This window comes from Chelonia mydas, chromosome 1, assembly GCF_015237465.2.
Source record: "Chelonia mydas isolate rCheMyd1 chromosome 1, rCheMyd1.pri.v2, whole genome shotgun sequence".
Classification (NCBI taxonomy): Eukaryota; Metazoa; Chordata; order Testudines; family Cheloniidae; genus Chelonia; species Chelonia mydas.
The window spans coordinates 37514416-37526529 of record NC_057849.1 but is presented as its reverse complement, the minus strand read 5'-3'; the positions used below and the strand labels follow the sequence as shown (position 1 = coordinate 37526529).

The 12114-nt window shown below is 39.7% G+C and overlaps 1 protein-coding gene across 2 annotated transcripts in view; it reads right to left on the bottom strand.

Moving 5' to 3' along the window:
- Window positions 1-12114, bottom strand: part of DDX10 (DEAD-box helicase 10) — a 321863-nt gene that overhangs the window by 271057 nt on the left and 38692 nt on the right. For both annotated transcript variants that reach the window (XM_043530049.1, XM_037890408.2), the window contains exons 10-11: window positions 3829-3930; window positions 2239-2326 (exon numbers count right to left, since the gene is read on the bottom strand). In XM_043530049.1, coding sequence (XP_043385984.1) covers window positions 2239-2326; window positions 3829-3930 — 190 coding nt within the window. The remainder of the gene's footprint in view (window positions 1-2238; window positions 2327-3828; window positions 3931-12114) is intronic.

The following is a 12114-nucleotide window of genomic DNA, read 5'->3' as shown; positions in this document are numbered from 1 at the left end:
TATCCAATATTGTGCGTCCTCCTCATTGCTTATTGTGTGGCTCCATGCCTTATTCACTATTCAAACCCGGGTCTGAAGATAGACTTGTTAATTTCTTCATGGGCTTTTCTGTGGCACTCCTCACTATAGAATCTAAGTGTTTCACAAACATTAAAGAATTTATTTTCATAACACCCCTGTGAAGTGGAAGGGTTTGGGTTGCCAATTTGAGACAACTAGGACCTGAATTTACAGAGTACTTAGCATTATATAGCACTTCATATATTCCAGCAGAGCCCCCACTGATTTCAGTTGCAGTTGAGAGTGCTCAGCACTTTTGCAAATTAGACCAAGAATCTCAAGTCAGGTACGCAGAAAATGAGGAACACAATTAGTGAGCACCTGTAAAAAGTTTGGTTTAAGTGACTTGCCCAGCATCCCAAAGAAAGTCTGTGGTACTGGCAGGGATAGAATCCAATTCCCCAGCAAAGCATTAAACTGTCTCAGCCATGAGACCATACTTCCTCTTCCTGCAGTCCCCTGCCTCATTCATCACACACCTTCCAACTTCTGCAACAAATGAGGCAGGAGTCCTGCAGACAGCACCCTCCTTCACTACACAACCTGATTCATCCCCACACCACATCTATTCTATGGAAAAAATAATATGTGATCATGAAATAAAAGATTATCATAATTCATACATACAAGGGGGCCAAATTAAGGTTGCATGGGCACTCTTAATACTGGCATTTCCTAACTGAGTTCTTCACTTTGAAATCTTAATATTTAACAGGTTTGGGGTTTGTTTGCTTGTGTTTGTTTGTTTTTGGTGTGCATGTGTAACATAAAGCAAGACAAAGATTTTAGGGGGTTCTATGTTCCATCAGAGTTTCTGGGGGAGTGGATGGAGGGGGGCAATTAGGATGTGGGGTAAGTAGAAGGGTGGCAAGGCAAATTACTTCCTCCAACAGCCCTATCCTGACTATTAGGTTCCTGTGCCAATCCTTGCCTATATATCCAAATTAATACTCTTCCCCCAAACTCATTTAATACTTTCCCCCCAAACTCACTAAGAACTCACTTGGAGCTGCGGAGTCTGTGCTCAGAGCTAGGGCGGCACAGGGAGACCCCCTCCCCAGGGGCTGCAGGGACATGCCAGCCACTTCCAGGAGCAGCGTGGAGCAAGGGCGGGCAGGAAGCATAACTTAGCCCCACTGAGCTGCTGGTGGTGGCCAGGGGCCCCAGGCCCTCTTTAATCACCCGGGCCCCTGGGGAATTGTCCCCCCTGTTGGCAGGTCTGGCCGCAGCCCAGAAATCCCATCTAAGCATGGTTGAAATGCATGGTCCTGTCCAGAATGAAGTGTAGGAAGCCAGGCCTGTCTCCTAAGGAATCCAATGGTCCTAAGGAGACCTAGGTTAAACTCCCTATTTCACCACAAACAATCTGTGCAACCCTGGGCAAGTCACAGCCCCTCTGTGCCTCAGTTCCCTACCTGTAAATGGTGGTGGTAATACTTCTCTGCCTCAGAGAGATATGAGGATAAGTACATAAAAACTGTAAGATGCTCAAATGCTATGGTGATGGGGTCCCCCCTTAGATACCTAAGGCAGATGGACTAAAGGGGTCGAAGGCACAGTCCTCCTTGTAGCCGTGACATACGGATTTTCCATCACTAAAGGGATGGATTACCCTGTACATCCAGGAGGTGCAACAATGAAAACCTTGATTAAAAACGTTGGCATCTGAGGTATAAAGTTATTTATATTTTTCAAAATTATATTGATTTGAAGACTACGTTTTCTGGGCAAATTATTTAAGCTCAGTCATATTTGCCAGTTTCAATAAGGTGTTTTTTTTTTTTTTTTTTTTTTTTTTTAACTTTGATAACCAATTAGTATTTTTAACATGCTCTATATCAGCTCCCGGAAGAAAAGCAATAGTAGGAAGAACTAGAAATATGTCTGTGGTCCTTCAATCAAAAAATTGTCAGTTAATTAAGAATGTTAAAGAAGAATGTGTGTAATCCCATCTCCATTGTGGAAAAGAGGACAACAAAGAGAAGATTAAGATACTTGTCACAATTCCTAAAACAAGATCATTATTTTCCAGTGGTATCTAATTTTTTAGACTTAAAAATGATCATATTTAGCAGTTCCAAGTACATTTGCCTTAGCAACAGTTGGCAAGGCAGTTATTGTAACAGTAGTTCTATTTAACAAATATGTCTTCACAGGGCTGTGTTATAGACAACTTACCCTTTGAGCCCTCTCCTTCAACTCTTGATCTTGAGCTAAAAAAGCCTGCATCTTCTTTTGGACATCTACAAGCTTTTCAGGGTTGATTCTAATAAAAAAAAGGAAAATTATTTTACCTTTAGAAAATGCATTAAGAAGCCCATATTAAGTTCCCAAGAGTACTTTTTCATTCCCTCTGTATTATTTTAATATGCATAAAGCTATCATTACTGTGAACAAGGTTTAACTAAAATCATGAACATCAATCTCCTTAAATGAATAATACAGGCAAGGCAAACAGGAACTCAGACCCTTTAGCCAGAGAACAGATTGTTGAGACGGAAAAGATTTTTTTAAATGTAAAGCCAAAATTAACATTAAAACACTTCTTCAATTTATAAAATGTAGAGAATGAACTCAGAACCAGAGAAAGAAATGTAATGTACTGTACTAATATTTTATTCCAAGATAGCACCCTTCACAAGTAGATCTCATAGCATTTTTCAAAGCTTAAAAAAGACCCAATACCCCCGAGAGGTACCAGTAAAGTATTTCACTATTGTATCCATTTTATAGATGGGCAAAATTAAAGAATATTGAGATTAAGTGATTTAAAAGTATCCCAAGATCTAGACTTAATGAAATAAGCCACAACTGCTTTGTTACAGCAGTCTCCATTATACCTTGTGAAGAGTGTGTCAGCCACCCTACGAAGTGCTTTGCTTTTCTGTTTTCATTCAAGCTATTAATAGTTTGATGATTTAGTCTTTGCATTGCTTTTCTTTTCCATCTACCTCTATTCCCCACCTCCTAATCCCAGGCATCTGTACCTCCCAGGCTTCTGAATAGCACAGTGAGATATGCTTCAACTAGTAGGGGAAAATGGTCTTTTGACAAACTTCACTATTTAACTCAAGAGGTTCTAGATCCAGATGACATTACTGTATGCCATCTGTTTAAGCAGCACTGTACAATAAATGATAGACCCTGCTCTGAGGACCTTCCTATCAAAAATCAGACACTCTCAGTATAGTGATTAAGTCTGACTGGGCAACAAAACTTTGATAAAAATCCTGTGCAAAAAATTATATATACTAACTTTTAATGTGGTAAAGTATTGTTGCGCTCAGTAACTGCTTTTTTTTTTTTTTTTTGAGAATAAAGATCATATTAATTTACAAGGACTTCTGAGCTTTATTGAGTCACCATTTTAAGTTCCACACTTTGTCAGAACTGGGTAACAGAAAGCTGCAGTGTAGCCAAAAGTTATTTCCAGATTATACATATACCAACTCACTATAATTTTAGACAAAGGCTGCATAGCTGGGCGGTAAGCTCCAAGCAGGCATAAATACTAATTTGGTTTGTATATGTAAAGGTATAAAACAGATGTTGTTATAAGGAAAATGAGGAAAATGTGCGTTGGTGCACTGAATCATTCACAGAAATCAAATTAAAGACATGGAAAATGCAAGCTTTCCTTTCTTTATCCAACTGCAGGTAAAACATGCAGTTTAATGGTATCTTAATAAAGCAAGACTGTCACAGAATCTTCATATACTACCTCTGTCAAAGAGGACTGAAATCACTCACTAAGCTTTGGTAACTTACTTGATTTCATTGACAGGTACTTTTCTCTGAGACAGTTGGTGAACCATGCCTTTTTCTTCAGAGGGAAGCAGTACTAACAAAGCTTCACCACCTTCTTTGTACCTGATCAAAAGAAGAAAAAAAAAAAGCAAGGATCTTTGATTAAAGGGTTTTTAAAAAAAAAAAACTATTCAAAAGGAATCGCATACAGAAAGTTTAACAAACCTTGATCTTCACAACAGCCCCAAGTAGCAGGCAACTATCCTCATTTTGCAATGGGAAAACACAGGCAAACAGGAGACATGATTTGCCAACATCACAGATGGAGTTAGTGGTAAAACTACGGACGGAACCCAGAGGAGCTTGGCTTCCAGACAGAGATTTATGTCACTAAGCCATACCTCTCTGCACATGATGGATTTTTGTGGTTATCAAAGCTAAACCTTTTAATTAAACGTACGTTATAGGATCCGGTTATTTGTTTCAGCTTTTAGTCATTGATCATTCATAACATTAATTCACAACTACTTGAAAGACCTGAAGGACTGGAAACCTACTATGGTCTCCATATGGAAGATGGGCGACACCTAGTAAGCTCAGCACATGTGTAGACTGTTGGTTGGTTTATGTATGTTTTCTCTGTACTACTTTTGCCTCAAGTAAAAGTACTGTGTTTTGTGAATGATGGCTGGTCACTGGTAAACGCTGTCATAACCCTTGGGAGACAGCAGAATTGCAGGCCCTGGCCTAAAGTCAGACCTGCTGGGATTAGCACAGTGAGTTGCAAAGGAACTGCAAGAAACCTAAATCTCTGGTCTGAAGAGAAAATGATGCAGGTCCCAGCCACAGAGAGGTGATTGTGAAAGCTTGAGACTTAAAGGGGTGTCCTTGAGGAGACCACAGAGGGGGCAGAGATGCAGTTAACCCCAGAGTTGTGACATATGATCATGACGTGATCACACTTGTGTGTGCTCCAAACGTATCTCATTCTTACTGAAAGAGACTAGTAGTGGGGAAGGATTAAGACCCTTGCTCTAACTTGTTTCCAAATAGGTGTTTTAATTTGCTCGCTCAAAGAAAGGCTATTTAGACAATTCATCAAGGCATAATTGAAAGAAAAGTCTGAAAACAGTAATGAACCGAGAGATACTAGATGCCAAACAATAAAAGTAGAGATTGATTGTCAGTACGAAAACTGGGTCTAGGATTCTCTCTTCAGTATATTTAATAGGTGTTTGGGATGCAGTCAATTTGGCAATTACCCAGATTTATGTTTGGTAGAAAGCTCAGAACTCCTACACTTCATTCTTAATGTCTCCTACTTGTTGGCTTCCTCCCTGGAGTAAGCCTGTGTAGCTTCCTATCTTATAACTAATTGGAGGGATGGGGGTAGGTGGAGAAAGAAATAACTATCACTGTAATAAACAAACAGTGTGCTTACAAATCCCACTAAGAGAGATATAATGATTAACTAGCGCCTCTATTTTCCAAATCTACCTTCACTGAAACAAACATTAAACCTATTTAATTCAACTGTGACAAAGAAGTTTACAGACTGAACATAGTATCTACAGTGCAACAAGGGTGCAGATTACTGGGAAAATCCCTGTATAAGATCCCCTACTAAATACACGTTAGTCTAATTAAAGGACCAGCCAGCCTGTGACAGTGTAAGGAAAGCCAGGCTCAGCCTTGTCTGCACCTACCAGCTAGCCCACAACAGATGCTGATATGGCAACTTAAGATAGTGACCCCAGCCATGAGAGGATCAGGAAAAGACCACTTAAACAAAGCTCCCCTCAGAGAGAGGAGACCCCAGAGAGAAGAGCCAGAAGAGTTCCCTCTCTGGAAGGTCCTGAAAAAGCCAGACTGGAAAAGACCCACAGGGAGCAGGGTCGGCTCATGAGGAGGAAGCCCTGAAATAGGCCCCACAAGCAGCAGGACAATCACTAAGTGAATGTGCCGGTCTCTGGAGAAGGGAAGCAGTGTAAGAAGCAGGAGAGGAACTCCGCAGGAGCAGATTAGGCTCCTGTGTGGGAAGCCCTGAGGTAAGGCCTACAGGGATGAGGGAGATGCTCAAGGAAGCCTGCCAGGAGGAAGTAACATAGAAGGTAAGGAGAGCTTCAGTGTAGCCCAAGAGGGACAGAATTGTTTGGACTCTTAACTGGACCTTTTTTTACCCCAGAAAGGGGCTGAACTTTTCTGCGAGATTGTCAGAGGGCCAGGCCACGGAAGATGCAGAGAGTTAGGCCATCACAGGGCCAAGGAAGTGGCCATTAGATAGCTCCAGAGACAAGGACCCCTTGCAATACCACCTCTAGGCACAAAGGGCCGCTACGGCGGTAAGGACAACCCATTACAGCTTTATTTCAGAAATGTATTGACCTGGGACAGAATCCCATGAATGCTAGTAAATAGGGGTCAACAAGGAAAAACAATGAGTGATCAACAAATAAGATGGAAAACAAAGTCACTGTATGAAGCAGAACTAGAGGAGTGGAGCTACTCACAGGGATGTCTTTAAGTAATTAGCTACCGTAAGCCAATAAGTAAATTGCTGCCACCAGCAGCAGCCCATTCATTCCTGTCCTTCTCAAAAATTTTATTTTATTATAATATTTCTCAACTGACAGGTTTATCAAAACATTTATCACCTCTTCATCACAAAACATTTATCACCTATACCACCTATCTTGTGTTATCTTTTTTATTTTCCTTTGCCTTATCTTTATTCTCCTTCTATACTAGAGTATTTCTTCATCTATTGTTGAGTAGCTGGTTTGCCTTCTATTTTTTCCTATACTGTGCACTAGTTTTCCCTCTACCTCACTCTTACCACTTCTTCTGTTCCAACATCCGTCTCTCCTTTCCCCTTCCTCATCTTCATATATACTTTTCTTCCTCTCTCCCATCAATTCCTCATTCCCCCTCTCACCCCATCACATTCTCTACTGGGTTTCACTATTGGGTCTCTCCTCAAACATATTCACTCTCCTCTATGAATTCTTTTCCCCAGTATGTCTCCCTTTCAAAGACCCCTCTCCTCAGATTCATTTTCTGGAATACCTTGGCCCCCTATTCTCCAAAGCGCCCAAAAGAGGATGGGCAATTAAGGAAAGGAGGTATATGGGGTGAAGGGACTCTGTCTTTTGAGTGAGAAAATGTATAGGAAAAGAAGACTGGAACATGGAAAGGTGATATGTGGAATTCTTAGTTATGAGGACTCCAACAGTGGTAAAAGGGGAAGTCCGATGTTGGCTAGAGAATGGAGGTGGGGTGAGTAGAACTGGTTGAGCCAGCTTCTGGAATGAAGCTTTGTGGGCTCAGGCCAATAGCCATGGAGCATCAGGCAGTAAAGCTGATGGTGAAAGAGAAATAGATAGTGAGAGGGAGAGAGGCGGCTGGTACATAAATATATTGTGGAGTGGGACCCATTCAATTCTAATCTAGAAGTGGCTCTGGTAGTTGAGATATATGACTGGCTTAGAGTCAAAAAGACAGGAGCGCTAGAGTAAATAAAGAGGACTCAAGGAAAACTTTTTCTACGATAGCATTTAAACTTGCAGCCAAGTGGGTACGAATGGACATCCCCAGACTCACTAAAAAGATCATATGAAAATCATTAATTAGTCTTGAGACGGGATGTGGAGGGCCCGTATTTCTCAGAAGAAAGCACATACAATATTTTATTTAGTAAATACTGCATCCCCAAAAAAAGAGTTTAAAAACTTTAATATCCAAAAGCAAACAGTATTATAAGTAACACAAGTAGCAATTACTATAGTTAAGGTTGGCCAATGCTTTCCACTATAACATGCTGTGTTCAGTTGCTTATAATTTTTTCAAAACTTTATTTGTTTGGACAGATTTTCTATGCTGGATATCTGCCTCAGGCTGAAAGTTTGGGGAAAATTTCAGCAAAAATGGATGAAAATGAGATGTGGGGAAAACAGGTTGTTTTGCCCATTTTAAATTCTTACAACAGGTTCATTGAGATGCTCTAATGCCCCTATGCTTTGGAGTAGAGACTTGACATTTTCAGGTTGCAGCTCTGTTGTAAGGGACGGGTCATTTGCCATTCCTGTGAAAATTCATCCAAATTTTGCCCTCTGGAAATTTGTTTGCGTATGCGCAGTAGAGATTTATTAGAGTCTGGAAGCTAAATCGTCAGAAGATTCAGCCTGTAGTGCATATAATCCAACCAAGGACAGTAGGGGTAGAGGATTTTCCATGCAAATACCCCTAGCAGCCACAGGATGCTGCAGCATTGGGTGTAGCAACTGAACTGGGAGACATTCTGGCGCTCTGAGTGCGCCCCAGCAGCAAGCAGGAGGAGGCAGAACCAGCTGGACTGGAATGCAGAAGGGTGAGGAACAGAAGGTGGTGGAAAGGGACTGAAAGCTGAGGTAGGGGAGAAGGCCTCTGAAACAGAAGGGGTAGCAAACAAGATGTCCCAGGAAACTATAGGCTAGTTAGCCTCACACTGATCCCAGACCAAAAAAAAAAAAAAAAAAATCACAGAAAGATCAACTTGGGACTCAAAGGATAGTAGCATAATTAATGCCAGTCAACATGTTTACGGAAAACTGATCTTGTCAGACAAGCTTGATATCCTTTTTTGTTGAGATTACAAGTTTGATTTGACAAAAGTAACTGTTGGCATAATATATTTAGACTTCTGTAATGCATCTGACTTCATCCCAAATTGCTTTCTGATAACAAAATTAGCACTATGCAAAATCAATGCAGGCCATATCAAATGAATTAAAATTGGCTAACTGAAAGATCTCAAAACAGTTTTTAAATTAGCAACACCCAATGGTTGGTGTTTCTAGTGGGGTTCTGGAATCTGTTCTTGTCTCAAGACTTATTCAATATCTGTATCAATGATCTGGAAGAAAACTGAAAATCATTGCTGGTAAAGGTTGCAGATGACAAAATGATGGGGATAGGTCATTTATACAGACTGACCAAGATTGCTTGGTAAGGTGGGACCATTTGAACAAGCAGCATATTAACAGCCAAATACAAGGTCATACATCTATGACAAAGAATGTAGGTCATGCTTAGAAGATAAGAGACTGTATCCTAGAAAGTAGTGATTCTGAAAAGGACATGTATATCATGGTTAATTTCAAAGTCATGGCTCAAGTTCAGCTGTTTATCCATCAACTGAACATGCGCTCCCAATGAAATGTTGTAGTTAAGAGGGAGAACATGATCCTTGGCTGTATAATCCAGTAGGAGCAGCACTGGTGAGAACATTACTAGAAAACTGTGTCCAGTTCTGCCATCCTGACTTCAAAATATGTATAACAAAAAATGGAAAGGACACAGAAAAAGAGTTATACAAATTATTTCATATCAGGAAAATACGCCTTATAGTGACAGACTTACGAAGGTCAATTTAGTAAATTTATCCAAAGAGAAGGTTAAAAGACGATTTGATCACAGTCTACAAGTACCTATATGGGAAAGAGATTTCTGATGGTAGACGGCTCTTTAATCTAGGGAACAAAGACATAAAAAAATTGCACAGACTACCTTAATTCTTACATTTCCTAACTTTTGAGTTCTTGACTTTTCAAAAGTAATGTTTTAATGCAGTTTTTTGTACATAATAACTTTTAAGCTACAAATAACAGCAGTACCAAAAACGCTGTATAGTGAATAAGTTGCCTTTCCACAAACTAGAAATATATAGAAGGTGAAAAGCACACTGTGGAAATGTTATTAAAAGCAAGCGTTAAAACTTGGTCTCCAAAGATTATGATTATTTCAAAGTTTAAATTAAATCTTATAAAGCCTTTAGGCAGGGAAATAGTATTAAAGCTAAGAAAAGAAAATCACATTAAGTTAGGCCAAGAATATGAAGAGAGGTCTTCAAGTGAATTTTTTTTTTTTTTTTTTTTTTGGTTTTTGCTTGTTTGGTTGGTTTTGTTTTGTTTACTTGCTATTACTAGGAAGAAAAGCAATATTAAAAATATTTCTCAGCATCGGGGGGGCTTGAGACATTCAAAGGGATTAAAAGAGATCTGATGACTATTGCTAGGTTCTAATCATTCACTTAAGCAATTCCCCATACTTCTTTATACCTAATTAAGTTTAGGTACACACAAAATATTTCTATTGGCTTTTGAAAAGCCTGAATGGACTGTCTTATATTGCAGATTGGAGTTAAACTAGCCCAAAAACTGTGAAGTAACTGAAAAACAGACAGGCAGGCACTGCTGCTGTGCCTCCTCATTGCAAAACATGAAAACAAAAAAAAGAGTCAAAGGTTTGGGAAAACTGAAAACTAAATGATTTGAAACACCATCTGGAAGATTTTGCATCTGTTTAGATTTTTCATGGTGGTTTAGCTGCAAAGACATGCCAATAGTAAAGGAGCTTTATTTAGACAAATATAGACTTGCTTCCCAAGAAGAGATTAGCTATTTTCTCCTCAAATGACAACAAACATGTTGTTAGAAGATTACTGGTCTGCACCATCACTACTCTAAAGGTCCCCTGTAAATTCAAAAATGGAGCTTGTGCTTTTTTTTTTTTTTTTGCTTTTTTTTTTATGATGTATAAAGGTGGCCTGAAAGTTTCTCTCTCAGGAAAAGTTTTTTCTGCTTGTTTTTTTATGCTAGAAATTTGTGTATTCTAGACCTCAGAAGACACTATGGAAAATAGCTTCCTGCTGAAATGACCTCACAAGAGGTTAAAAACTGGCCCAATTGACCAAATACCCTTTCTTTTCTGAAACTGTTTAAAAAACTCTGTTTTCCCATTAATGCCTATTTAACTCCAACACTTGCGGGTGGGGAGGAGAACCTATCTGTAGATCTTCAGCTACTGGTACAAACGATCACAATACCTATCCTTACAAAGTCCTCCAGCAAAGCCAGAGGAAAGCATTCCTGACATTAAGGTAGATAAATAAGAAAATGAACATACATCATGAAGCAGCAAAGAAAATGTCAACCCCAATTTTTAAAAAGTCTCCTCCAGGTCACCACTAGTACTTCTCTAAAGAAAAGAAACAGCGTCTTTTTCTGATTCATGTAGCCTGCTGCTTCCAATCTGTACACCCTTACCAAAATCAAACAGTTGTTTTGGATTATCAGACCAAATATTAGTGTTTTACCAATGGAGGTATTTATTAAGCAACACTCCTTCAACACAGCTGCTTTGTACATGGAATTTTCAACTAAAACCTAGGGCATTCTTAATAAATAAAATCAATTTACTTGATCTGTGTACCAACTGGTAAGTAATGCTTATGTTTACATCATTTTGAGATTATCTGAAGGGCCCAGAGCAGGTCTCACTTTAGTATTGTGATTTTATGATAGTTTCCTTATACACAACAAGATACTATTAACCTTTATTTTTAAATTGTTTTGGCTGCAGCAAGTCTTCAAAAACCAGATCTATGTAACTTTTGTATACATTTGTCTTAGTTACTCATGCCGGATGAGATGAGTCTGCTTGCCCGAATATCTACTCATCATCAACTGAGTCTTGAAACTAACAGCCAGAGAAGCAAGGTGACACAGAACTTCACTAATCCTGTACTATTCTATGGTAACTGGAAACATGATAGAGAAAGAAGCTGCCTCTGAACAGGGGGCAGAAGGGGATGGCTGAGTCAGGAAGATCCTATATTGGCTACCGTCTTTTTTTTTTAATTGAGAGTTTGGTGCTCATGAAAGAGGATGCCCTCTATGCACCAAAAGAACCTTGTGGAGAAGCGGTTCTGTTTTCCTACACCATGAGCCTGAGGAACCACACCTCTGAGTACGAGGGGATAATTTATTGCCCATGACAGACTCAGTCTTTAACTTTTCTGCTATGACTATCAAGGGGTGGCAGTTTGTGCCAAATGTAGAGCCACTGTCCATGATAGGGACCCCTGTTCACTGAGAACTGGATTGAGATCAAACTCTTTTCACCTGGACCACATGGTCAGATAGAAAGAACAGGAGTTCTTGTGGCATCTTAGAGACTAACAAATTGTCAATACCAACCTGAGCTAGAGTTGTACCCATAACTATAGGTAAAAGTTTTATATACCTCTTACTGCCCCAAGCCAGACAGTACCACTTCCTATTCTTAAAGCTCACATACTGCTATACATGTCTGTTTTTACATTAGCAGAGGAGAGAGAGTGGAGATGATAAAAATGTATCAATCTTCCTAGGAAGCCTCACCATCCAGGTCAACAAACCATCAGAGGGAAGGTGGACAGAAATCCTAGGACTGATCACCTTGGGTAGAGGAAGTCATGACAACATACAGGCCACTCCAGCCTTTGACTAT